We start from the raw sequence: 23,748 nt of genomic DNA on the forward strand, positions 1-23,748 counted from the left end.
GAAAGATCAGTGTAGCAACACAGGGCCAATGTGATGCCCAGAGTTTTTGATTGGATGAACTGAGGCAGTGAGTTTTGATTAGTTGTTGCGGTTCACGGCATCCAATAGCATCACTTTGTAATGCTTTACTGAGGCATGGCAAAGTTGGCTTTCTGGGAAAGAAACTACCACTTTTTAAAATCGGGAATGCATTCAATTAAAAAGGTGTTTTAAATAAATACAGTTAGAAAAAGAAACCGCTCAATCCATTTTAAAACTGAATATCCGTAATCTCTTTCCATTGTGGGATGTATAAGGAAGGGGGGGGGGGGGGAGGAGGAGCAAACAGCAATGTATTGTCATTCAGGCTCTATAGCATTGCACTGGATGTTTGCTGTTATAAGGATATAGGATAGTGACCTCATCAGTATCTTCACTGTATGGAGATACATCTTCACTCTCCAACCAGAAGGTAGCCCATGGTGTAGTGGTAAATTTTAGTGGGAAAAAGCGGGTCACAAAACTGCCATGCTGTTTGGCAACAAGGTGTATGACAGGACTGATAGGCTGCTTTACCACTTGGTGCACTTTACAGGAGTTTTCCCAATGACACACAACAATGCAAATTGCAGTACATCATTACCACTAGCGCACTCAAATTCTCTCCTTGATGTTGAAATTCAGCACAACAAATTCAGAACACCCAATTCACTTCCGTACCATGTCAGTACCCAACAAGTCGCCCCCAATACTTCTCCTTCCATACTGCATTTCATTATGACTTGGAGTTCAGTCCTATTTAAATTGCACAAAACATTTTTCATGTTTTCGCTAGTGGAAACGAGCTCTAAACAGAATTATAAAATTAGCAACAAATAAAAATCTACTCTGTATTTAGCCAATTTATCTAGTGGCTGCCAAATGCTCCAGGCCAATTTATTTTAGCACTTTTTTAATTTCTTGTTACATTTTCCTGCTTCTAATCAGTGCTGCTGTAATGTGTATTTATGGCCACATGTCACTAGGAGGCAATGTGAGACAATAGCAGAGGACTTCTTTTAGTTTCTATATTTTCTGCTAGAAGTGAGAGATCAGAGCATTCAAAGAATTGACTGCACGACTGCACAAGTTCTGCTGACTTAGGTCAAAAGCAGAGCACATATCTCAAAGTAGATAACTCCATTGAAGCTGCTAGTGGCTTAAAGGGATACTGTAGGAGGAGGGGTGTGGGTGTGTGTGGGGGGGGGGGGGGTCGGGGGAAAATGATCTGAACTTACCTGGGGCTTCTAATGGTCCCCCGCAGACATCCTGTGTTGGCGCAGCCACTCCCCGATGCTCCGGCCCCGCCTCTGGTTCACTTCTGGAATTTCTGACTTTAAAGTCAGAAAACCACTCCGCCTGCGTTGCCGTGTCCTCGATCCCGCTGATGGCACCAGGAGCATACTGCGCAGACACAGACCATACTGGGCTTCTGCTATACACTCCTGGTGACATCGGCGGGAGCGAGGACACGGCAACGCAGGCGCAGTGGTTTTCTGACTTTAAAGTCAGAAATTCCAGAAGTGAACTGGAGGCGGGGCCGGAGCATCGGTGAGCGGCTGCGCCAACACAGGATGTCTGCGGGGGACCATTAGAAGCCCCGGGTAAGTTCAGCTCATTTTCCCCCGACCCCCCTACAGTATCCCTTTAAAGCACATCTGTCACTCCATTACTGGAATAAACAGAATTAAATCACTGCCAATTATTACAGGTACACTCATTTATCATAAGGAGCCATAAGGATGATTATGGAAACAGTAACCGATCAGCATTGGTCAATGTATGTTGGGAATGAAGATTACATCCCTCTTCAGTATACATAACAGGACATATCTCTTCACAGAGCGACCCAAACCGCACAGGATTCTCTCAGGAATGCACTCACTATGAGAATAGGATCACATGGCGGAGTATACACATCACTTTTCCGTTTGTTAAATCACTAGCGGTTTTATCCAAATCAGCTTTCCAGCTCAGTGAACTAAAGTGTTTAGTTATGAGAATGTGTCAGTGTGGTTAACTGTTATTAGTAAAATAGCTTACATCATGTGCAGCAGCATAAAACGCCTCAAAGTAAGGCCTCGTTCACACTGTACCCGATTAAAAAAAATGATCCTGTAAAAACGGATCCATTTTGCCTTTAAATGGGAACCCGAGGTGAGTGGGATATGGAGGCTGACATGTTTATTTCCTTTTAAATAATGCACATTGCCTGGCTGTCCTGCTGATCCTCTAAGTCTAATACTTAGACCCTGAACAAGCATGCAGATCAATGGCTTAGACGTTTATGACATCTGACAGGATGAGCTGCATGCATGTTTCAGGTGTGTGATGTAGGCTGGTTTTACACCTGGTCTGTGTGTTTGCGGTGGGATGCCGCGTCACATCGCAATGCACAAAATGTCAATCATATGACCTTGCGGCAGAGTGCGGCAGAGTGCGCCAGCAGGGTCATATGCATAGTGGCGGTCATGTCTAGGAGAACTCTTGAAGAAGCATGTGATCAGTTTGGTCAGGTGATAGATATGCAAGTCTCTGATTTGCTAGTCATGATCATGTGCTAAAGCAAGGTGTGATCACAGCCAATCAGAGCTTTGCAAATCTATCAGTTGATCAAATGCTTTTGCATGAGTTCTACTACACATGAGCTTTCTGTGTCACCAGTAGTGATGGTCAATAGTTCCTGATGGCAATAGAAAAACGAGGGAAATTCCCACCAGGTGGGCACAGGCAGTCTGGCAGAGGTGCTAAACCTGTCTCCTGTGGTCGGAGTTCAGATTTAATGTGCAATCAAAACTAAACAAAGCAAATTCTCAAGGTAACCATGTTGATTAACCAAAGTTATGAGTCTTATTTTTGGGACTTAACACGGAACTGAATAGCTAAAAAAACCAAACAACAACAAAGTGTTTCACTTACCTGGGGCTACTGCCAGCCCCTTGCAGCCTTCCTGACCTGCACCTGTCCTCCACAATCCTCCGTTCTCCTGCTGCCAGCTAGTTTCGGTCAACACGGCAACTGTATCTGCGTGCCCCGGGCCACGCGTATATTTTTTTTTTAGTTCCTGCCCGCAACAGCGTCCTGCATTATCAGCGCAGGACGCTATTGCAGACTGGAACGCAAAGAAAGATACATGTGGCTCCTGGTGTGCAGTCGCAGTTGCCACAACGACCGAAACTTGCTGGCGGCAGGAGAACGGAGGATCGTGGAGGACAGGTGCAGGATAGGAATGCTGCAAGGGGCTGGCAGAAGCCCCAGGTAAGTGAAACACGTTGTTTTTCTTTTAACTATTCAGTTCTGCTTTTAAGTAAAACTGAAAAACTGCTTTGTTCAGTTGGGTTGAATTTATAAATACAAGATCTGTAATATTCTGTATAGTCAGTTACAAAGTAACGTGTAACTATGTTAAAGACAAATGCACTATTAAATTCCTGGCCATAAGCCGGCCACTTAATCAGCGCTCTTAAAGAGACTCTGAAGTCTCATAAAAATCATGTTTTTATATTAAAAATCTCTTTAACATGATAGCTTTAACTAAAACGCTGCATGCCCGCAGCTGAACTCTAAATCTCCCCGAAATCACAGGGGCACATTGCGGGGAGCGCTTCCATGAGAGGCAGAGCTTTCGGCTGCAGCTCTGCCTCTACACGCGTCGATCAGCGAGGATCACCGCCTCTCCCCGCCCCTTTCAGTCTTCCTTCACTAAAAGGGGCGGGGGAGAGGCGGAGATACGCGCGGATTGACGCACATGGAGGCAGAGCTGCAGCTGAAAGCTCTACCTCTCGGGGCAGCAAAATCCACGACCAAGAAAGTTGTGGATTTTGCGGGGGGAGTTAGGGGGGATTTAGTTAGAGTTCAGCCGCAGAGATGTTGCGTTTTAGTTAGGGCAATCATGTTAAAGAGATTTTTAATATAAAAATATGATTTTTATGAGACTTCAGAGTCTCTTTAAGTCACATATAATGAATGCAAACATTTGGCAAGTGGGGCCAGGCCATTCATTTACTAACTATGACATCACTGTGGAATAAGATATAAATTCACACGATGATGCCATAAACCTGTAGTAAAATGATATGCTAAAAGTATGCTCTCCATTTGGCTGCCTTTTTACATAAGATACACTTTAAAAAGCACCAATCACCACTACCAGTTCACTAAAAGCATGTCAAAACTGAAAATTCAAAAAATAATAATAAAAAAACACTAATAAAATAGATTAGTCCTCATGTGTAAAAGCTAATATTAAAAAGTTGTGAGGTTCTGTTTAACCTGCTTCGGCAAGTGTCTTCAATTCATCGCACAGCTGTGAGCCGTGCGTCTTCGTAAGTCAAGAAGTAAAATCCATAAGCTAAGAGTAATATTAAAATACTGGCAAACTAGTTTCGTCTTCTCAGTGTTGGTGACTGAAATTTTTTTGTTCTGTTAGAAATGCTTTCAGGTTACTGCCACCCACGTTGCGGCAATCCTGGCTGAAGAGGGAAGGGGGTCCCTGGTCCAGTGGGGAAGCCGGCAAAAGCATCTTCAAGGGCAGAAGCTGAGTGAGCCTGCGGAGATAAAGTATAGATAGAGATTTACATTGAAGTGAAACTGCAATGTCACGGTGCACCAAACATGCAGAGAACACTCGCTTTGTTGTTCAGTAAGGGCTTGTGTTCACACTAAGGGCGCGTTTCAAAATTGCCCTAAAAGCGCTTGTGCAATGATTCCCTATGAGAGAGTGTTCACATAGGAGCGGTTCAATTCCGATCTGCTCACCAAAAGCGCCACCTGCACCATGTTTGCCTTAATGGAAGGTGTAGGGAAAATCGCAAAATGCTTGATAAAACGCTTTGTATAGCGATTTCCCCAGCACTTTTAAGACTAAATACATTCTATTTATTCTTTTCCAGGTCAGAGAGTTCACTTCCTGACTTGAGTCAGGAGGTGAAAAAACAAATCCCTCTGCAAAAGCGCTTATAAAAGAGTTTTACAAGAAAATCACAATGCGCAGGTAACCGCTGGGAGGCGTTAAAAATAATCGCGCACAAAATCGCAAAATATTTTAGATGTGAACAAGGCCTTACAGTCAGGTCCATAAATGTTTATATGCATCCAGTTTGCATGAAGTGGTTAATCCATGAGCAAAGACACTTACAGTCAGGTCCATAAATACTGGGACATCGACACAAATCAAATTTTTTTTGCTCTATAAACAACCACAATGCGTGTGAAATGAAAAACGAACATGATGTGCTTTACCTGCAGACTGTCAGGTTTATTTTGAGAGTATTTCCATCCAAATTAGGTGAATGGTGTAGGAATTACAACAGTTTACATATGTGCCTCCCACTTGTTAAAGGATACCAGAGGTGACATGGTAAGACAGACATGTGTATGTACAGTGCCTAGCACAAAAAGGACTATGCTGTGTTCCTTTTTTTTCTTTCTCTGCCTGAAAGAGTTAAACATCAGGTTTGTAAGTGGCAGATCCCTTCACAGCTATGTGCCTCCCACTTGTTAAAGGGACTCAGAGCTGGATAATACAAAAACATTTTATACATACCTAGGGCTTCCTCCAGCCCCATATGCTCCGATCACTCCCACACCGACCTCAGCCTTCCCGCAGATCTGATACTGGGTCCCCGCACTTCCGTCAGTCGGAGCCAGTCTGACGCAAGAGAAGTGCGCTCCTTGCGCATGTCTCCAGCAGCCACTGGAAAGACATGTAGAGGGCGCACTTCTCCTGCATAGACTGGCCCCAACCGACAGAAGTGCGGAGACCCAGCGTCAGAGCTGCGGGAAGGCTGAGGACGGCGGCGTGGGAGCGATCAGAGCGTATGGGCTGAAGGAAGCCCCAGGTATGTATAAAAAGTTTTGTATTATCGAGCTCTGATACACTTTAAAGAGAACCAGAGAGGAAGCACCCTCATGTATTTTACTACATTTATCAGTGGGAACATGACAGTAAACACCTACCCTGCTTTTAGTTTCATTCTTATCGGCACATAGGCAGACTTGTAATTCCTACACCATTCACCTGATTTGGATGAAAATACCCTCAAATTAAAGCTGACAGTCTGCACATGTTAATTTCATTTCAAATGCATTGTGATTGTGTTTGAGCGAAAAATGTTAGAATTGCGTCGATGTCCCAATATTTATGGACCTGACTAAGTGTCTTTGCTCATGGATTAACCACTTCATGCAAACTGGATGCATATAAACATCCTATCTGTCTACCTTATGTGCAAATAAGACGTTCATATGTGCCTGGTCATTATGCCGCCATGCGCATACAGATGTGCTCCAGTCGCAACTCACTCGGCAGTGAATGGGAACATGTGCTCCCTGAGCCAATCTTAGGCTTTGTGTAATAAATGAACACTGTTACAGCCAGTAGGCTTACATTGTTACAGCCAAGAAACGTATTCAACTGGCATGGGTCATATAAGTTTAGGAGGACCTTTCGCTGGAACGGTAGGCTGTGAAGGGATTATGGGAAGCCTATGGACCATCCAGATGCTTACTTCTACTGAGGTAATTTAATGCTTCAGTCAGGTATACGTTAATCCAGTTTGGAATTGGGCCAGTTAAATGCACCTACAGTTAATTCAGCTTGGATCAACTCAAGCTGCATGCAAGCTAGAATGATAAGCATCCCAAAGACTCCATGAAGCATCGGTAGTAGATTACCTGTAACAATGCTGTCTGAGCTGCTGCTGCAGCTGCTGCACTTTGCTGGAGTCCTTGGAGGGACTGAGAAGGATTCTGCGGAAATCCCGGAAGACCAGAGAGAGACAGGAGAGGAAATGCTGACGGCCTGCAGATACACAAACAACACAGACATTTTATTGCTATACAGCAATAGGGGAAAATAACAGTTATCAGCTCTTCAATGTTAAGGGGGGAGGGAGTGAGTGGGTACCACTGTGTACACATGGCAGATTTTCAGCAGAGGTGGCCCTGAAAGGCCCGCTTGGCTCAAAACAGTCTAGCGTGTGCACAAGGCTTAGAAAACCCATATTAGGATTTGTAGGAAACACAGTAGCAGAGTTAATATACAGTTAAGAACAGACAAGACTGTACTATCTGCAGAGAATCCTTATACTAGATCATTCCTGCAGTTTATGAATATGAAGACAGCTACAGATCTCTACAGTTGTAGCATTTTAAATGTTACTATTTTTTGTGATAGTGGAGCTTTAAGGGCCTGGGCACGCTAAGTATTGTGGCTGTGTGTTTTACAGAAAAAAATTACATTGCAGAAGATGCCAGCACTATGTATCATGTAGTGTCTGTATGGTAGTCTAGAACCAATTAAGAAGGATGCCAATTAACTTTTCTGTATGTTTTTGGGATGTGTGAGCAAACCAGAGTGCCCGGACGAAACCCACACAAGGGGAGAACATACAAACTCTATGCTGGGATTCGAATTGGGGGCCCAGCTCTGCAAGGCAAGAGTGTTAACCACTATGCCACCATGCTGCCCATAGGACAGTGAATAGGACATAGTCTCATTACATAGGGCCTGTACACACTGCTGCACTTTTAAAATCTCATGCAATTTTGGAATCGCAAAGCCTTTTGAAAATAGAAAAATCGCATTGCACCAGTGTGTACAGGTCTTCGTGAATTACATGATTTGTCAAAAGACCTTGTGATTAAAAAACGCGTGCAATTTTAAAAGCGCAGCAGTGTGTACAGGCCCTAACAGAAATGCATGCAGCAGTGTGTTGTCAGACCTCACTGCTGCACAGCGCACAAGTGTGCCTATGAGACAGTGCTATCTACACACTGTAATGCCCTTAGGCAACACTGATGCACATTGCTGAAATCTGCCTAGCGACAACAGTGTGTGCAGGCCCCTTATACTTGGCATTTGATTTTAATGCAAGATCATTCTGACACAAATAATCAGTGGCGTGGCAATAGTGGATGGGGAGGATATGACTGCACTAGGGCTTATGGACCAGAGGGGCCCACCAGAGGCCCTCCAAGTGCTTTATTGGTGCTATGCTGCTAATGACATCTATATGTGCTTTGAATATTATTAATCATTAACAGACTGTTCCCCTCCCCCTGCTCCATATCAATTGTTCTATACAGCATGCCACTGGGGCCCAATGTAATACTCACACTGGGGCCTATAACTCTTCACTGCCAACAATACTACAGTAAGGATTTCACAAGAGTAATACTGTAAAAAACTACTAACCCAGCTTGTGCAACCAGAGCGGAGTTGAAGTTCGAGCTGAATGCTGAAGCAAATCCAGGAAGAACTGAAGCTGGAGAAGTCGCTTGTGGTACAGGAGGGCCTCCTGCTAAAGGTGACTGAGCCTGAAGTCCAGGAAAGGAAGGAAGTGCAGGAAGAGCGGGATTGACTGGTGGAGTACTACAAACAGGAAATCCAGGAAAAGATGGGTTTGATGCCACTAAGGGACCCTGAGGTACAGAAAACAATGAAGGGACTGCTGTGGACAGGTTGAGTGGAAACTGGGAAGCAGCAGCAGCGGCTGCAGGTGCAGAGAGGCCTGGAAATACAGATGAGGTAAGTGGTGGGGTTGCAGAGGCAGCTGTGCTCATAGGTACAGTAGGGCTTCCTGCAAATGGAGATCCATTGGCTAATGATGTGAAGGGAGAAAATACCGGAGGCATGCCTACAGAGGAACCCAATCCTAGAGAAGCCAGGGTTGGATTACCAAGACTTCCATTGAGAGCAGACAGGCCCGATAGGCCTGGGTTTAGGGAATTAGGCAAGCTGCAAGGACCGGGAGGGAAAACATGACCCAGAACACCTGGCAATCCCAAGGAACTGTGTGATGGAGTTGCTGAACGTGATGGACCTTTGAATGCTGAAGGTGATGGACTAGCTGGTTCAGCTTTAGCCAAGGGGGCGATATTGGATGCTGAAGGAGATGTAAGGCTATGCTCAGACATGGAAGAGGGTGTGTTGTGTCCCTGAGGAGCAACTGGATTGCAGCTAAGCGGAGAATGATTGGCCAAAAAAGACTGTCCTGGCATGGGGGCAGCGGAAGTAATGGGATTTGTTGATGAAGGAGAGGAGGAGCCTGAAAATAAAGACATAGCTGGAGTAGCTGTTCTCTGAGGTGTGGAACAAGGGGGAGTAAAAGATTTGTTTAATGCAGAGACGGGGTCAGAATTCTGGAGATTTGGTAATGGCAAAAGTCCTCCTGAGGAAAGGGAAGCCATTGAAGGGGAATTCAATAAACTTGGATCGTTGGCTAAAAATCCTTTTAGGACTGATAACAATGGATTGCCTAAATTAATTTGTCCAGCAGCTCCAGCAATCTCAGATAGTGTTGGGCTAGCCATGCCCTGGAAAGCAGGGTTCAAAGCTAACGGGAGACCAGCGAATAGTGATGGCATCATATTGGCAGTGCTTACGGAAGATGTAGAGGTAGTGGCAGAAAACGGGAGGCCTGGAAGTGACAGAGATGTCAAAGGATCACTAGTCCCAAAAGAAGCATATGGAGTGGAAGAGCTTTGGTGGGTTGGAATGGCAGTAGGTGGAAGACTAGAAAACACTGCAGGGCTTGGTATTGATGCATTTCCAGTTGATGTGGGAGTGCTAGAGGACATCTGAGCACTTTTTATGACAGTTGGTGTGGATGGTTTAGGAGACGACATGGAAGAAGTGGATTGGGTGGAAAAGGTTGGTATTGGAGCAGGGAGACTCATTGCAGAATGGACAGGCGTTGAAGGAGTGGAGGGTGGATTCAGAGCTCTAACAGGAGAGGCTGCACAAGGTGGAGCAGGCGTAGCAGGTGAAGGTGTTGGAGGAGCTGAGGTGTTTGTTCCATGTGGTGAAATATGTGGTGTCCCTGGAGTCGAAGCTGTAGCATAAAAAAATAAAAATAAAATTACATGTAATAAAGTCTCTAAAATAATTTAGTCTACAGTTATGAGGGCAATACATATGAAATAAACATAATTTAAAAGAGCCTGATTGCAAATCTGAGTATTGATGGGCTCAAGAGTAGTTACCTACTCGAATTCGTGATTCAAATGAGGCTTAATTGCCTTAGGTGTATATGGGAGACAGGGGGTTAATTACCCAGAATTCCATCGGCTCCTATGGGTCCCAAACGTCTTGCACGCGGCCTATGAGACGGGGGAAGGAAAAAGTGCACGGTAATGAGTCTTGCAATGTGTCCCATAGGCCGCATGCAAAACGTTTGGGACGCATAGAAGCCAAAAGAATTCTGGGTAATTGAACATGCACACAGCTGAGGCAATTAAGCCTCATTTGAATCACAAATTAGAGTAGGTAACTACTCGTGAGCCCATCACTTAATCTGAGTAGAAAATAAGGATTTAATATTATGCAGGACTCAATTAAAAAAAACGTACAAACTTACGCCAATCTCCACTAAGACATGTCAATACAGTAAAGTCCAGCTCTAAGCAGCATCATGGCATCCTCGTATGGCTCCTGTTGTGTCACCTGACCTGCATCGGGTCACGTGACGCATTGGTACTGTGCATGGAGAATGCCGCAAAACCACTGGGAGCTACGGGACTGAAGCAAACCGATGCCCAGAGGATTCACAAATGATTTCAGTTGCGTACCCACTCTGCCTGTCATCCGGGGAAGGTAATGTTAGTTTAACGCCGTTTGCTTGATTTCTCAAGCAACCACCAAGAACACATATCCAGCACCAGGCAATCCCCGCTTGTGCAAGATACATGAGGTTCTACTGAATACAATCTAAGGGAGGGTTTACACCTGTTTGCATGGAATAGGTGCACTTTCTTCACACATAAATTATCAGACACTATGCACATTTGTCAAAACTGTATTACAACACATGCATTTTGCCACAGCTGTTAAATGAATAGTAATGTAAAAGCACAAATGGTGTACACAATGATGCTGCAGGTTGTACGTTTTTTTTCCATGTATGTGAAAAAAACAAAAAACAAAAAAAAAAAAACGAGATGTGAACAAGCTCATTTACTCACGTTTCTTGTAAGTTTTAATGCAAATTTGCATGCAGAAAAATGCATGTGAAACAGTCAAGTGTGAACCCTGCCAAATAGCTTAGTACACAGAGTGCTTCGTTTTACATAAAACTTGTATTTTATAGTTAAGAGATTCGATATTATTTGTGGCTTTGTTTATGTGACTGGTCTTGCTTACGGAGACACATTACTGATGCATGCAGACAAGGAGGCAGCAGAGCAGATACACAGACACAGGTCTAGAGAGCTAGAAAAAGCAACTCCTGTAAACACTGAGGGCCCATCCACACTTACGTTTGCAAAACGCCGGCCATTACAGCCGACGTTTTGCAGGAGTGATTTTTCAGTGAAAAAAAATCACTGAACACTGCGGCAATTTTTCCACAATCGCGTTTAGCGCTTCTATAGCACTGAAACGCGATTGCCGGGAAATCGCCTGAAAATGGTGCAGGCGACGCCTTTGCATTTTGAGATTTTGGACGATTTGTGCAAATCGCCCAAGTAAGAACGGGCCCATAGGGTTTAATTACACGAGCGCTTTCAAAAGCGCTAGTGTTTGAGCGTTTTGCCGAAATCGCCGGCAAAACGCTCAAGTGTGAATGGGCCCTAAGGTAGTTCGCTTTTCAGAAAAGGGAGAACAGACAGGTTGAACTGGATGGACGTAGGTCTTTTTTCAACCAAAATAACTATGTAAGAAAAGGGGGAGGGAAAAGTGAACGAAAAAGAAGTTAAGGAGAGCAAATGAGGAGACTGACCATATCAAGCTAAGAAAAGAAATGTATGGTATACCTCATTCACTGCATTTACCTTGACCAGGTGTAGCTTTTTCTTGAGATGAAGCATCTTCAGCTCCTAATTCAAGACAAAAGAAGGGATGAATATCTATTCATATATACATGTGCATACACACACACAAAATTTTTGACTTCTACTAGTACAGGCATTTCTTACCACAGGCAAGGTTGAGGGGATTTGGAGAATAAGGAGGCGGAGGAGCTGTACCAGGAGTGGCAGCATTGAGGGCAGAAATATGTGTACCGTTAATATATGCACCTATGGAAAAAGTATATAAAATAAGCATACATTTTTCTTTTTTTGCAACAGTTGCTCACGGAGATGCTGCTTAGCATCTGTCTGAAATACAAAGGGATTGTAAATCAGAAGGGTCACAGGTTCCCCTTAGCAAATCTAATCTGCTAAGAAATGTGAATTTGTAAGAATACAAATCTCCGCTCTTAAACTAGGCGTTTAACTCACTTGTTCAATATGTACACAGTAAATGAAAATTGATTGTTTACAGTTGCACCCACGGTAAATCGATGTATGGTTAACAGCACATTGAAGAATGCATAACAGCACATGCTTCTAAAGCTGGTCATATACTACTCAATCACTCGATTTTGTATTTGATATTACGGTGGATATTAACCACTTAATCCTATCGGAACGACTATAGTCATCCAGATAGGAGCCAAACTAGTCTATGCGTGTGCTCCTGCCGCTTGCTCGTGGCAGGACTTAGAGGGGATCGATTGGTAAAGGGGAACATGTGTTCCCCTGAGCCAACCGAAGCGCCTGTGAATGAATCAACATGCCTCAAATCAAAAAGTGACAGTTAAATTATTAATATTAATGTTATTTAGGCAAATAAGGGCTTGTAATCATTGATAAAACACAAAACAGAAAAAAATACACCTTTATTTCAAAATAATATATTGTCGCCATACATTGTACTTGGAACATAATTTAAATGTTGTAATAGCTGGGACAACTGGGCAAATAAAATGCATCTATAGTAGCATTGTTTATTTTAAAACTATAGGGGATGGAATTGGAGAAATCATGTATCTCTTTCCTTGTATTTTCCTATTAAATGCATAGAAAGTAAAGCAATTGCTGAAAACAAGCCCAATTGCCCAATTTATGGCAGACAAAAACAAGATAGGCATAATTTAGGTGTGATAAGTAGTGAAAAAGTTATTGGTGAATGAATGGGAGGAGCGCTACTGGGGAGAATTGTTTCCTTCCTTAAAGAGACACTGAAGCGAAAAAAAAAAATTATGATATTATGATTTGTATGTGTAGTACAGCTAAGAAATAAAACATTAAGATCAGATACATCAGTCTAATTGTTTCCAGTACAGGAAGAGTTAAGAAATTCCAGTTGTTATCTCTATGCAAACAAGCCATTAACTCTCCGACTAAGTCTAAAAGTGTGGAGAGGGCTGTTATCTGACTTTTATTATCTCAACTGTAAGTGAACTGTTTACTTTTTCTCTGCTAGGAGAGGTCATTACTTCACAGACTGCTCTGAAAGACTCATTTTAAATGCTGAGTGTTGTGTAATCTGCACATATTAGAGAATGATGCAATGTTAGAAAAAAACACTATATCCCTGAAAATAAAAGTATGAGAATATTTTCTTTGCTGCTAATCTTCTAGTAATTATTCATAATACACAACCAATTCACTATATCATATTTTTTTTTCGCTTCAGTGTCTCTTTAAGGAGAAAACAACTCGCAGGCTGAAGTGGTTAAGGGCTTGAACTGAAAGATTTTCAATGTTGGCTTCTAGTTGGTTGTAAGAAAATTGATTGGAATATCGATCAAAATGTTGATCGAAAATCAAAGAAAAAAAAAACACGAGTGATAACTGAATAATGTATGGCCAGCTCAAGTCTGGTCTTAAAATCTCAACAAATGTTTACATGGTCATCGGACAGTTTTTCACATGACCATTGACCAATAGAGATGGTTTAGATTCTACACTTCACTTTTTGTCAAGCAAATTTAAAAATAAAGAATTGATTTGCCGTTGATTTGATGCAAGTATTGAACAGACTGTGCAACTGAATGGGGGCTATACATTTGAAAACAATCCCTGACTCCTATGTGACCAGGCTCAGGCCTGGCAGTTGGTCATACTGACACTGCTCAGCATCTTGCTGACTATGTGACTAGGCTCAGGCCTGGCAGTTGGCCATTCTGACACTGCGCAGCATCTTGCTGACTATGTGACTAGCCTCAGACTTGGCAGTTGGCCATTCTGACACTGCGCAGCATCATGCTGACTATGTGACTAGGCTCAGGCCTGGCAGTTGGTCATACTGACACTACTCAGCATCTTGCTGACTATGTGACTAGGCTCAGGCCTGGCAGTTGGTCATACTGACACTGCTCAGCATCATGTTAAAGTGAACCAAAGGTGAAAATAAACTGATGAGATAAACAATTATATTTATCCTCCTACTCCTAAAAATGACTCATTATCTCAGAGTTTTCTTTTAAACATTTACAAAGTATGTTGCATGTTTTACTGTCTCTAATCAGTGGCAGCCTATTAAGTGTACCGGAGTTAGAAAAAAGGTCAATAGTTCATGTATTTTATATCACTTCCTGCCCTCAGAAGTTGTATTCGGCCAGGAAAACTTTTACGACTGTAATTTGCTTATCAGTGATGTTTACTATATTCCTGACAAGGTACCGACAAGACAGAAGCTGTCACTTCCATGCCTAGAAATTAACTTTTGCAAGCAGCTAAACAAAGCAAGTAAAACAGCCTGGTTATTAATGTTTGGCACTGCACATACATGTTTATCTCAGGTCACATATCGCCTTGGGTACACTTTAAGGCGAGGACTTAGGACTCAGCATTTTGATGAAAAGGACTGAATAGTTGACAGTACGCTGCAGGCAGTTGCATCTAACCATTTAAAATGTTTTACAAATGGTGCATGCATTTCATAGTACAAACAACTCATGCAGAAAAGAAACATCACAATTTACACATAATACAGATACACAGAAATAGTAAATAAAGGAGAATTTGGATTTAGTCATGTAACTAATTTCTGTTTTTCAATCAAGGATGATGAATCACTACAGAATATCATGTGACAGCAGTATTGAGACATGTTCTGTTGCAATGCTGGGGCACAGGGCCCACAGAGCGCCGCAGGTGTGACATCACACTGTGGGCGGGGTTAGACGGGAGAACAAAGCTCTTGGCCTTCGCTCTGCCAAAGCAATTATCCGTCCGGAGCTGCTGTACACACACTGGATTCTCAGCTGAGGTGGTAGTAATCTAGCAGCATGCGTACAGAGCTTAAAGGGGAACTGAAGAGAAAGGGATATGGTTGCTGCCATATTTATCTCCTTTTAAACAATACCAGTTGCCCGGCTGTCCTGCTGATCTATTCGGCTACAATAGTGTCTGAATCACACCAGAAACAAGCATGCAGCTAATTGTCAGATCTGACAATGTCAGAAACGCTTGATCTGCTGCATGCTTGTTCAGGGGCTATGGCTAATGCTGGGTACACGCGGTGCGTTCCCGCATCGAATGCACCGCTCGATTCCCGATGATCCGATTATTTCGGAGCGCATTTCGATGATTTTTAGGTCGAATGCCATGTAAAGTATAGCAAATTGACCTAATGATCCATCGACCCGCGAATCGGACATGTCAGAAATAAACGAATCGACGGGAATCGAGCTGCGCTTCAACGGGAATCGAGTGCGGGAACGCAACGTGTGTACCCAGCATAAAAGTATTAGAGACAAAGGATGAGCAGGATAGCCAGGCAACTGGTATTGCTTAAAAGTAAAAAAATATGTCAGCCTCCATATCGCTCTCACTTCAGTTGCCCTTTAAAGAGAAACCGTAAATAAGAACTGAACTTCATCCCAATCAGTAACTGATACCCCCTTTCCTATGAGATTTTTCACAAACGAATCATCAGGGGGCTCCGTATGGCTGATATTGTGGTGAAACCCCTCCCACAAATGAGGTCAGCGCCTCACAGCACTGAAGTACTGACATCAAACTGTGGGAGCCTTGTGGGAAATAGCTGTTTACAGCGGTTTCCAACTGCCAAAAAAGCAAGCAGCATCTCCTTCCAGTGACATCACCCGCCATCAGTAAAAATGTCACCATCTGATAAATATCAGAATGTAAATCAGGGAGAGGAAAGATTTTACAATGAGCAAAACACTGAGTAAATCATTTATACATAATTATTGTAAAATTTAAGCACTTTTTTTATTACATTATTTTCAATGGAGTTCCTCTTTAAGGCCCGGTTCACATTAGTGGTAAAAAAACCGGTCTCGCACGAATTGGAAGGGAATGGGTCAGAATGGATGCGAATGGATCCAATGTTAACCTATGGATCTGTTCAAACGGATTCGCTCCGCACGATCCACTGAATGGACTGCAACTTTGGTTATGCAGCAATTTTTCCAAAACCACTGAGCTCAGCAGAACAGAAATGGAAGCTAAAGCGCTGCATTGGGGGCAGTGAGAAAACGGAATGTTTCTTCACATTAGTGAAGAAACAGTCTGGTCTAAATAGAAAAATCCACTTTGGGGGTGGGGGCCTGAGGGTTTGTGGGGAAACGGAGCGGAAGCAGTGGAGTTAAAATTAATCCGATAGACCGGTGATCAGATCAGTTTTCACAGATCCGTTTGCCACTCTAACGCAAGTATGAGCCGGGCCATATTCTACAGTGCAAACACTCAAATTATCTGACCAAGGGGGGGAAGAGACTTATTAGACATGTTTTAAAACCTTGTCTTATAGGTACTAGTAACAAGCAACAAATTCTAACAAGATGAATTGAAGATGCGATTGGAAAACCTTTTAACAACAACATTTGCTAAAAGCTTTGATTTGCTAATCCCAACGTCTGCATCTAGAGCAATGCCAATTAGAACACTTCATGAAAACATCTCGTTCATCACCAGAAGCTCCTGATCCACAACCTCAGAGGAGCCCATCTCTGGCCAAGTAAACCCTATGACCTCTTTTACACTATATGTTGATGTGTTTTAACTCTCCATAGCAGTGAATTGTGAAACAGCTTCCAGTTAAACAGAATAATGTGAACTGAGCCATAGAGAAACATGGATATTACTTTTGCATGTCACTTGTCCGATTAGTTATAACGGACAGCAACTAATTTAGTGTAAAAGTATCCCAATACTTTTTCAACAACCAGAATTTGGAAAAGGCCCGTTAAATATTTATGAGCAAGCCACCCAACTGACATAGCCAAGAACAATCTTAGGCTCAGATTTATTTTAAATTCAAATTGTGCCATCTCAAATGCCTCCATAATCTTAACTGATTCTAAATCATCCTCACAAATGACTTTTCCAAAAAGACAACCAGAAATTAGTAAGTGACCTTAAAAAGAATCACACTCTTAATTTTAGGACATTTGGAATGGATATGGTCCTAAAGCAGAAAACGTAGTCACGTTCTTTGTGAACTGATCCCGGCTGTTACAAACAAAAACAAATATCTTTAGCTAGGAAAAAAAAAAAAAAAAAATCATACAGGCGTAATGGTGGCTAAAAGTCATAATAACAAGCAGTAGTTAATGGTCATTGTAAATTAACTGAACTGTTAGAAGTAGTAAAAAAAAAAAAAATATCTGAGCAAAAGTATAATGCTATTAATCATTGTGACACTATGTGTGATTATATGGAGGACAGGGTAGCCATCTTGGCTATGGTAGCTAGTAGAGGCCATGTTTGTCCACACATTCTGTCTGCTGTGCGTGTGAAATACCATTGTAAGTAAACTGTATACATCTGAATTTCATTTCCTTTGAAAAGTGCTGTAGTGACATTTGAATATCACCTAGCCAGCCACCCCATTCATTAGCCCACTAGAAATGAGGGAACCGGTCAGGTAATTGGGGTTAAGCTCTTGTCAAATGCAAATACCCAGGTATTATCTAAAATAGGAACCTGTCTGAAGCACATAAATAGGCAGCGCTGTCTGATAACACAGGAAAATACATGCAAAGTGAGGCCTGTTACCCAAAGAGGATGTTATCCCATTTCATATTAAGGTGGAAATTAAATCATTGAGCCTAGAGCTACATTTTGGGCTAAAAATGGTCAAACCCTGAGATCCAGTATGTGTAATTCTCTGGAGATCACTATACGGCACGTGTCGAACTCCAGGCCTGGAGGGCCAGATCCATGCCAGTGTTTAGGATGGACTGAGAAAGAAAGGAATGTGTTCTACCTGATGGACCTCACCTTTCCTGATTCAGTCCCATTAGTTAATTTAAGCTGTGTCAAAAATGTGTGAGGACCTTCGGCCCTCATAGGACTGGTTTGACATCCCTGCTATATGGCAATGGTTACCCTGGTCTAAATTAGCATTGTGTTCTCCTGCACCAGGAATTAGACATTACGCAAGGGCAACGTTCTATTACTGTTTTTGTTTCCTTCTTATTTATAAGCAAATGTCGTTCGCAGACGACTGCTAGTGGTGGCCGAGTCTTGCAAGGTGCGGTTGTTCTGAAGCTATAATTCTCAAGCTACTTTTGTATATGCGATACCTGTTTAGATTCAGCATTATAATTTTTGAAACCCTATTTTTCTACCTACTTCTGCATACAGTGGTTTAGTGATACTGTGCAAAACAATGATCTGCAGAAAATAGAATAAACTTAGTTACTGTAGTTCTCGTTTTTCTTTGCCCAATCCCGATTCGCACTATTGGCTGTTGCCCCTCCCCCTTCAGATAAAGTTTGACCTTCTCCAGAGGTACTTAAGTTTGACTGTTCCTTCTTTACCGACATTGACTTCCCATAGTAATCTAAAAAACAGAAAAGCAAGACAAACATACAGAGCCCTGACGCAATTTCATTGGGTTTTGTGCATGCGTGGCATTCTGTACAGTAAAAACGAACACTGTATTCACAAATCCTCTACAGGCCGAGAAGGCAGCCATATTCTTGGTTGCTCATACTTTTGGTATATATGCACTGACCTCTGCATTTGGAAAAAAAAATAAAAAAAAATACAGTATCTAACAGCTGTAGTCTGGACATCTCAGACTCTGTAATTGCAGCAGTCAGGAAGCAGTCGCAGTTTCTGCCATTGCAGCAGTCAGCCGGCAACTGCAGCAGTGAGCCAGCAGTCACAGTCTCTGCCATTGCAGCAGTGAGGCGGCAGTCACAGTCTCTGCCATTACAGCAGTGAGCCGGCAGTCACAGTCTCTGCCATTACAGCAGTGAGCCGGCAGTCACAGTCTCTGTAACAGCAGCAGTCACAGTCTCTGTAACAGCAGCAGTCACAGTCTCTGTAACAGCAGCAGTCACAGTCTCTGTAACAGCAGCAGTCACAGTCTCTGTAACAGCAGCAGTCACAGTCTCTGTAACAGCAGCAGTCACAGTCTCTGTAACAGCAGCAGTCACAGTCTCTGTAACAGCAGCAGTCACAGTCTCTGTAACAGCAGCAGTCACAGTCTCTGTAACAGCAGCAGTCACAGTCTCTGTAACAGCAGCAGTCACAGTCTCTGTAACAGCAGCAGTCACAGTCTCTGTAACAGCAGCAGTCACAGTCTCTGTAACAGCAGCAGTCACAGTCTCTGTAACAGCAGCAGTCACAGTCTCTGTAACAGCAGCAGTCACAGTCTCTGTAACAGCAGCAGTCACAGTCTCTGTAACAGCAGCAGTCACAGTCTCTGTAACAGCAGCAGTCACAGTCTCTGTAACAGCAGCAGTCACAGTCTCTGTAACAGCAGCAGTCAGCCGGCAGTCACAATGTCTGTAATGCTGGGAATACACGGTTCGTTTCTGCCAGAGATAGATGGCTCGATAGATAATTTCCGACATGTCCGATCTCCCGTTCGATCGTTTTGCCGCTCGATTTCTCATAGAAGTGAATAGAAAAGGATAACAAAAACGAGCCGAAGAGAATAGACTTCAGAATCGAGCAGCAAAAACGATCGAGCGGAGAATAGAGCAAATACAGTCTCTGTAACAGCATCAGTCAGCCGGCAGTCACAGTCTCTGTAATAGCAGCAGTGAGCCGGCATTCAGTTTCTCTAAAGCTTCTTTCACATGGATGTGTGGTGGTCTGATGCGTTTAATATAATATAACCACAATTAAATTATATTGTAATGGTACTGTTCAACAAGCACGTTTACAATTGCAGTGAAGCATACTTTGTATGTACTGTAGGCTTCACAGTATGCATCTCAACACACATAAAACACAATTTTTCCCCCCACTGTTGCGATCCTGTTTGTCAAGGGAACACAACGTAGCTCCACATGGTGAAATTAAGCTTATAACAACTGTAAGCTGCCGGTCACAGTCTCTAAGTGTAACCATCTTCACAGTCTCTGTGCTGCAGCTTAGCAGTGGTAACTTCTGTAATAGGAAAGGTGATCAGTCTCTGAAGTAAAGGTCAGCATTCATAGTCTTTTGTAGCAACAATAGTCAGAATCCCTTCATAATGGTGCTGGCCACTGCCTCCCTGTGGATATCAGCAGTATTTGTAGCATGGCAGCAATTGCTCTCCAGTAAAATGATATTTCATTTGAAGACAATGCAGTTTAAGTAGGGAACGTGTACCAATTACCAAGAGTAGAAACAGGACTTTTAAGGCGTACATCACATGTGGAGGAGTCATGGCAATGTGCTGTCGCGAACCTCCGATTTTCGGTTCGCGAACCTCCGCGTAAAGTTCGGTTTGCGAAAAAGTTTGCGAACCGCAATAGACTTCAATGGGGAGGCGAACTTAAAATTTTTAAAACATTTCTACTGGCTAGAAAAATGATATAAAACATATTTCAAGAGATCTAATACCTCCACCCTCCTACCGGAGGGAGGAGGGTCTCATCTGCCAGGGAATAACAGTATTTCAAAAGCCAGCGAGAGAGAGAGACAACTGTTGATCACAAGAGGCAAGGCCATGCCTGGCTACTAATCCTTAAGCAGTGGCTGGATAGTTAATGGTTAAGGGCTCTGCCTCTGACACAGGAGACCAGGGTTCGAATCTCGGCTCTGTCTGTTCAGTAAGCCAGCACCTATGCAGTAGGAGACCTTAGGCAAGTCTTCCTAACACTGCTACTGCCTATATAGAGTGTGCCCTAGTGGCTGCTGCTCTGGTGCTTTGAGTCTGCCAGGAGAAAAGTGTGATATAAATGTTATTTGTCTTGTCCAATTTTTTTTTTTGGGATTGAGCATAAATGGTACATTCTAGGCTAGCTTCAGCTAGTAGTGTTGGTGGTATAATGGATATGTTGGTTACCTACCATACACCGAGACCTGGGTTCAATTCCCAGCCACGGTATGTAAGCTGGCTTTTAAAATACTGTAATTCCCTGGCAGATGACACCCTCCTCCATCCGGGAGAAGGGTAGCTGTCCCTTAACTAATTAGTGTAGGCAGACGAGTGAGTCAAATGGCACAAGGACCTTGCCTTGTATAAGGGGGGGGGGGGGGGGTGTGAGGCTCCAAGAGTGAGTGCAGTCTGATTGGCAACAATGTGTCATCTGACTGTGGTGTAGAGGGTCAAAGTTTTGCTCAATGGAGCATTATGGGGCGAATCGAACTTCCGGGAAAGTTCGTCTATGGTAGGCGAACGCGAACCACCAAAGTTCCCCAGGAACCATTCGCCGGCGAACCGTTCGGGACATCTCTAGAGGGGAGACACGGTTGCGGGGAAATCCTAACGAGCCTGCCTGGGAGGCACGGGGGAGAGCCCGTTAATACTCTAAACGCTTTCAAACACTGCTACACTGTGTGAGTAGTTTTTTTTAGAAATAAAACCTTTTTTTAATCAAACTGGATTACGCTATCTGACCTCTGTTCTCTATGAGTTATTGAGATTGATCATATTGCTGGGAGAAGCTGCTGCCTGAGAAGAGGAACACTCAGCCACCGACCAGTAGACCCGGGGGCTGGACCTAGATCGATCTATGACCAATCTCACAGTGGTCACACGAAACGGGCGAGTGCACTTCCTTTGGGGCTTACTGTCTCTACTAATGTGATGAACCAGAGAAGTGCTATCTATTGATAATATTGAGGTATTATGCTATTGTGTATCTTTCAGAGCAGAGGACATTCTGAGTTCAGGTCCGCTTTAATCAAAGTCTCCAGGATTTTTTTTTTTTTTGAATAATCTATATTTTATTACCTTACTGCTAAAGAACATTAATAAATCCAGTGAATAAAAGCTTGCGCACAACTCTGTTGTAATTTGGACTGGCACATTGCCTGGCTGGCAAGTTTAGGCTCACATATGCTTGCATGTCCACATAATTGTCAAAATGGCATTCAGAAATATTTACTGTATATATTCTCTTGGTTCTGCAGTGTAATAGGTGAACCAACATATTAACATTATTTATTTATTTTTTGCTTGGCCCATCCTATTCTCAGACTTCAGATTTAAACGCATGCACTGTAAAAAAAAAAATATATATTTAAAAAAATATAAACAAATGATTTTTTTTTAAAGCTTTAAATTAAAAAAAAAAAATAGATGTAACAGATAAGAAATTAAAGAATTGCTGATTATACAATTAAGGCCAATTTGGAAAAAAATAATTTCAAGTTCTGTTAAAAATATTTAAAAACAAATTAGGGAATGCCTTTAAACTAACATGGTCACCACTTAAAAGTTTTTAGATATTAGATTAATAATAATTATAAGAGCCTACAGTGCTGTGTAATAGATATATTTTATATAAAACCAGATTTTAAAAGCATCAACTTTCGCCTGCTTTATACTAAAAGAATGGCAAATATATGATGTATGATTGCATTGACTCTGTGGGCGTGCCTGCAGCCTTTTGTCAATGCCTACTTCATATCAGGACATAGCTATAATTGACAAGACTGCCCATGAGGCCGTGCTTACAGGCACTTTTATTTTATTTTTTTGGTAGCTAAAAAATAAAAAACAACCCACCACCACAGAATTGTGCTCAGTCATTTATCTTGGTTATCAAGACATTTAATTTATTGTGTTGGCCCACTGTATTGTGATTATGTATACTTTGTTCGGCTTTGTGTACGGTCCCAAGGGAGAGACTGAGTTCACCAGCGATCACCGAATTCTACAGAATTATATTCACTTTTGAGACCTTAAAGGAAACCTGTAGGGGGAAAAAAAAAAGTGCCTAATTTGGGTACGTACCTCGGCAGAAGGAAGCCTCTGAATCCTCCAGCAGCTTCCCCATACTCTTTCAGCAGCACTTTCCATGCACAAAAACCCAACAAAACCTGATCAGGTGCTTGCTAGTGCACAAGACAACTGTATAGTACAGGCATGGGCAAACTTGGCCCTCCAGCTGTTGAGGAACTACAAGCCTCACAATGCATTGCAGGAGTCTGACAGCCACAGTCATGACTCAAAGGCAAATGCATTGTGGGATTTGTAGTTCCTTAACAGCTGGAGGGCCAAGTTTGCCCATGCCTGGTATAGTAGCATGGGCCCGATTGGACTCAACCATTTTCCCCAAAGCCCAAGTGGGTCCGTGCTACTGTGCAGTTGCAGTTTGTCCACACTATGGGGATCTCAGAGCTGGAGCGGCCCGGTGAAGGAGGACAAGGAAGCCTTTGGAGGACCCAGAGGCATCCCCCTCCCGAGGTAAGTATCTAAATTTGTACATCACAAACAGGTTTGGTTTAAAGAAAAATTTACCTTGGGAAGGGGAAGGCTCTGGATCCTAACGAGGCTTCCTCCATCCTGCTTTGTTCCAAGTAACAGCTGAGCCCCATCGGGTCCGTTCTACTGCGCAGGCAACGTATGCAGCCCGACCGCAAAGCCGCTACTGCACCAGAGCCAATGTCGGCTGTGGTTTTAGGGGATCCAGCATTGGCACCGACTGACAGATGAGGACGGGGGAAGTCTCATTAGCACCCAGAGGCTTCCCCCTCCTGAGGCAAGTACCCCCAGGGGATATATATGTACATTTTTTTAATTACAGATTACCTCTA

At 43.0% G+C, this 23,748-nt stretch overlaps 1 protein-coding gene across 5 annotated transcripts in view; it reads right to left on the minus strand.

The window, feature by feature from the left end:
• Nucleotides 1-4,401: 4,401 nt before the first annotated feature.
• Nucleotides 4,402-23,748, minus strand: part of PROSER1 (proline and serine rich 1) — a 54,871-nt gene continuing 35,524 nt past the window's right edge. For 2 of the 5 annotated variants that reach the window (XM_068267103.1, XM_068267102.1), the window contains exons 10-15: nucleotides 18,464-18,604; nucleotides 11,935-12,036; nucleotides 11,791-11,835; nucleotides 8,216-9,854; nucleotides 6,694-6,820; nucleotides 4,402-4,565 (exon numbers count right to left, since the gene is read on the minus strand). In XM_068267103.1, coding sequence (XP_068123204.1) covers nucleotides 4,461-4,565; nucleotides 6,694-6,820; nucleotides 8,216-9,854; nucleotides 11,791-11,835; nucleotides 11,935-12,036; nucleotides 18,464-18,604 — 2,159 coding nt within the window. In that variant the 3' untranslated portion in view covers nucleotides 4,402-4,460. The remainder of the gene's footprint in view (nucleotides 4,566-6,693; nucleotides 6,821-8,215; nucleotides 9,855-11,790; nucleotides 11,836-11,934; nucleotides 12,037-18,463; nucleotides 18,605-23,748) is intronic. The other 3 variants (XM_068267104.1, XM_068267106.1, XM_068267105.1) reach the window with 3 other exon arrangements.

This window comes from Hyperolius riggenbachi, chromosome 2 (genome assembly GCF_040937935.1).
Source record: "Hyperolius riggenbachi isolate aHypRig1 chromosome 2, aHypRig1.pri, whole genome shotgun sequence".
In the NCBI taxonomy this organism is placed as follows: Eukaryota; Metazoa; Chordata; class Amphibia; order Anura; family Hyperoliidae; genus Hyperolius; species Hyperolius riggenbachi.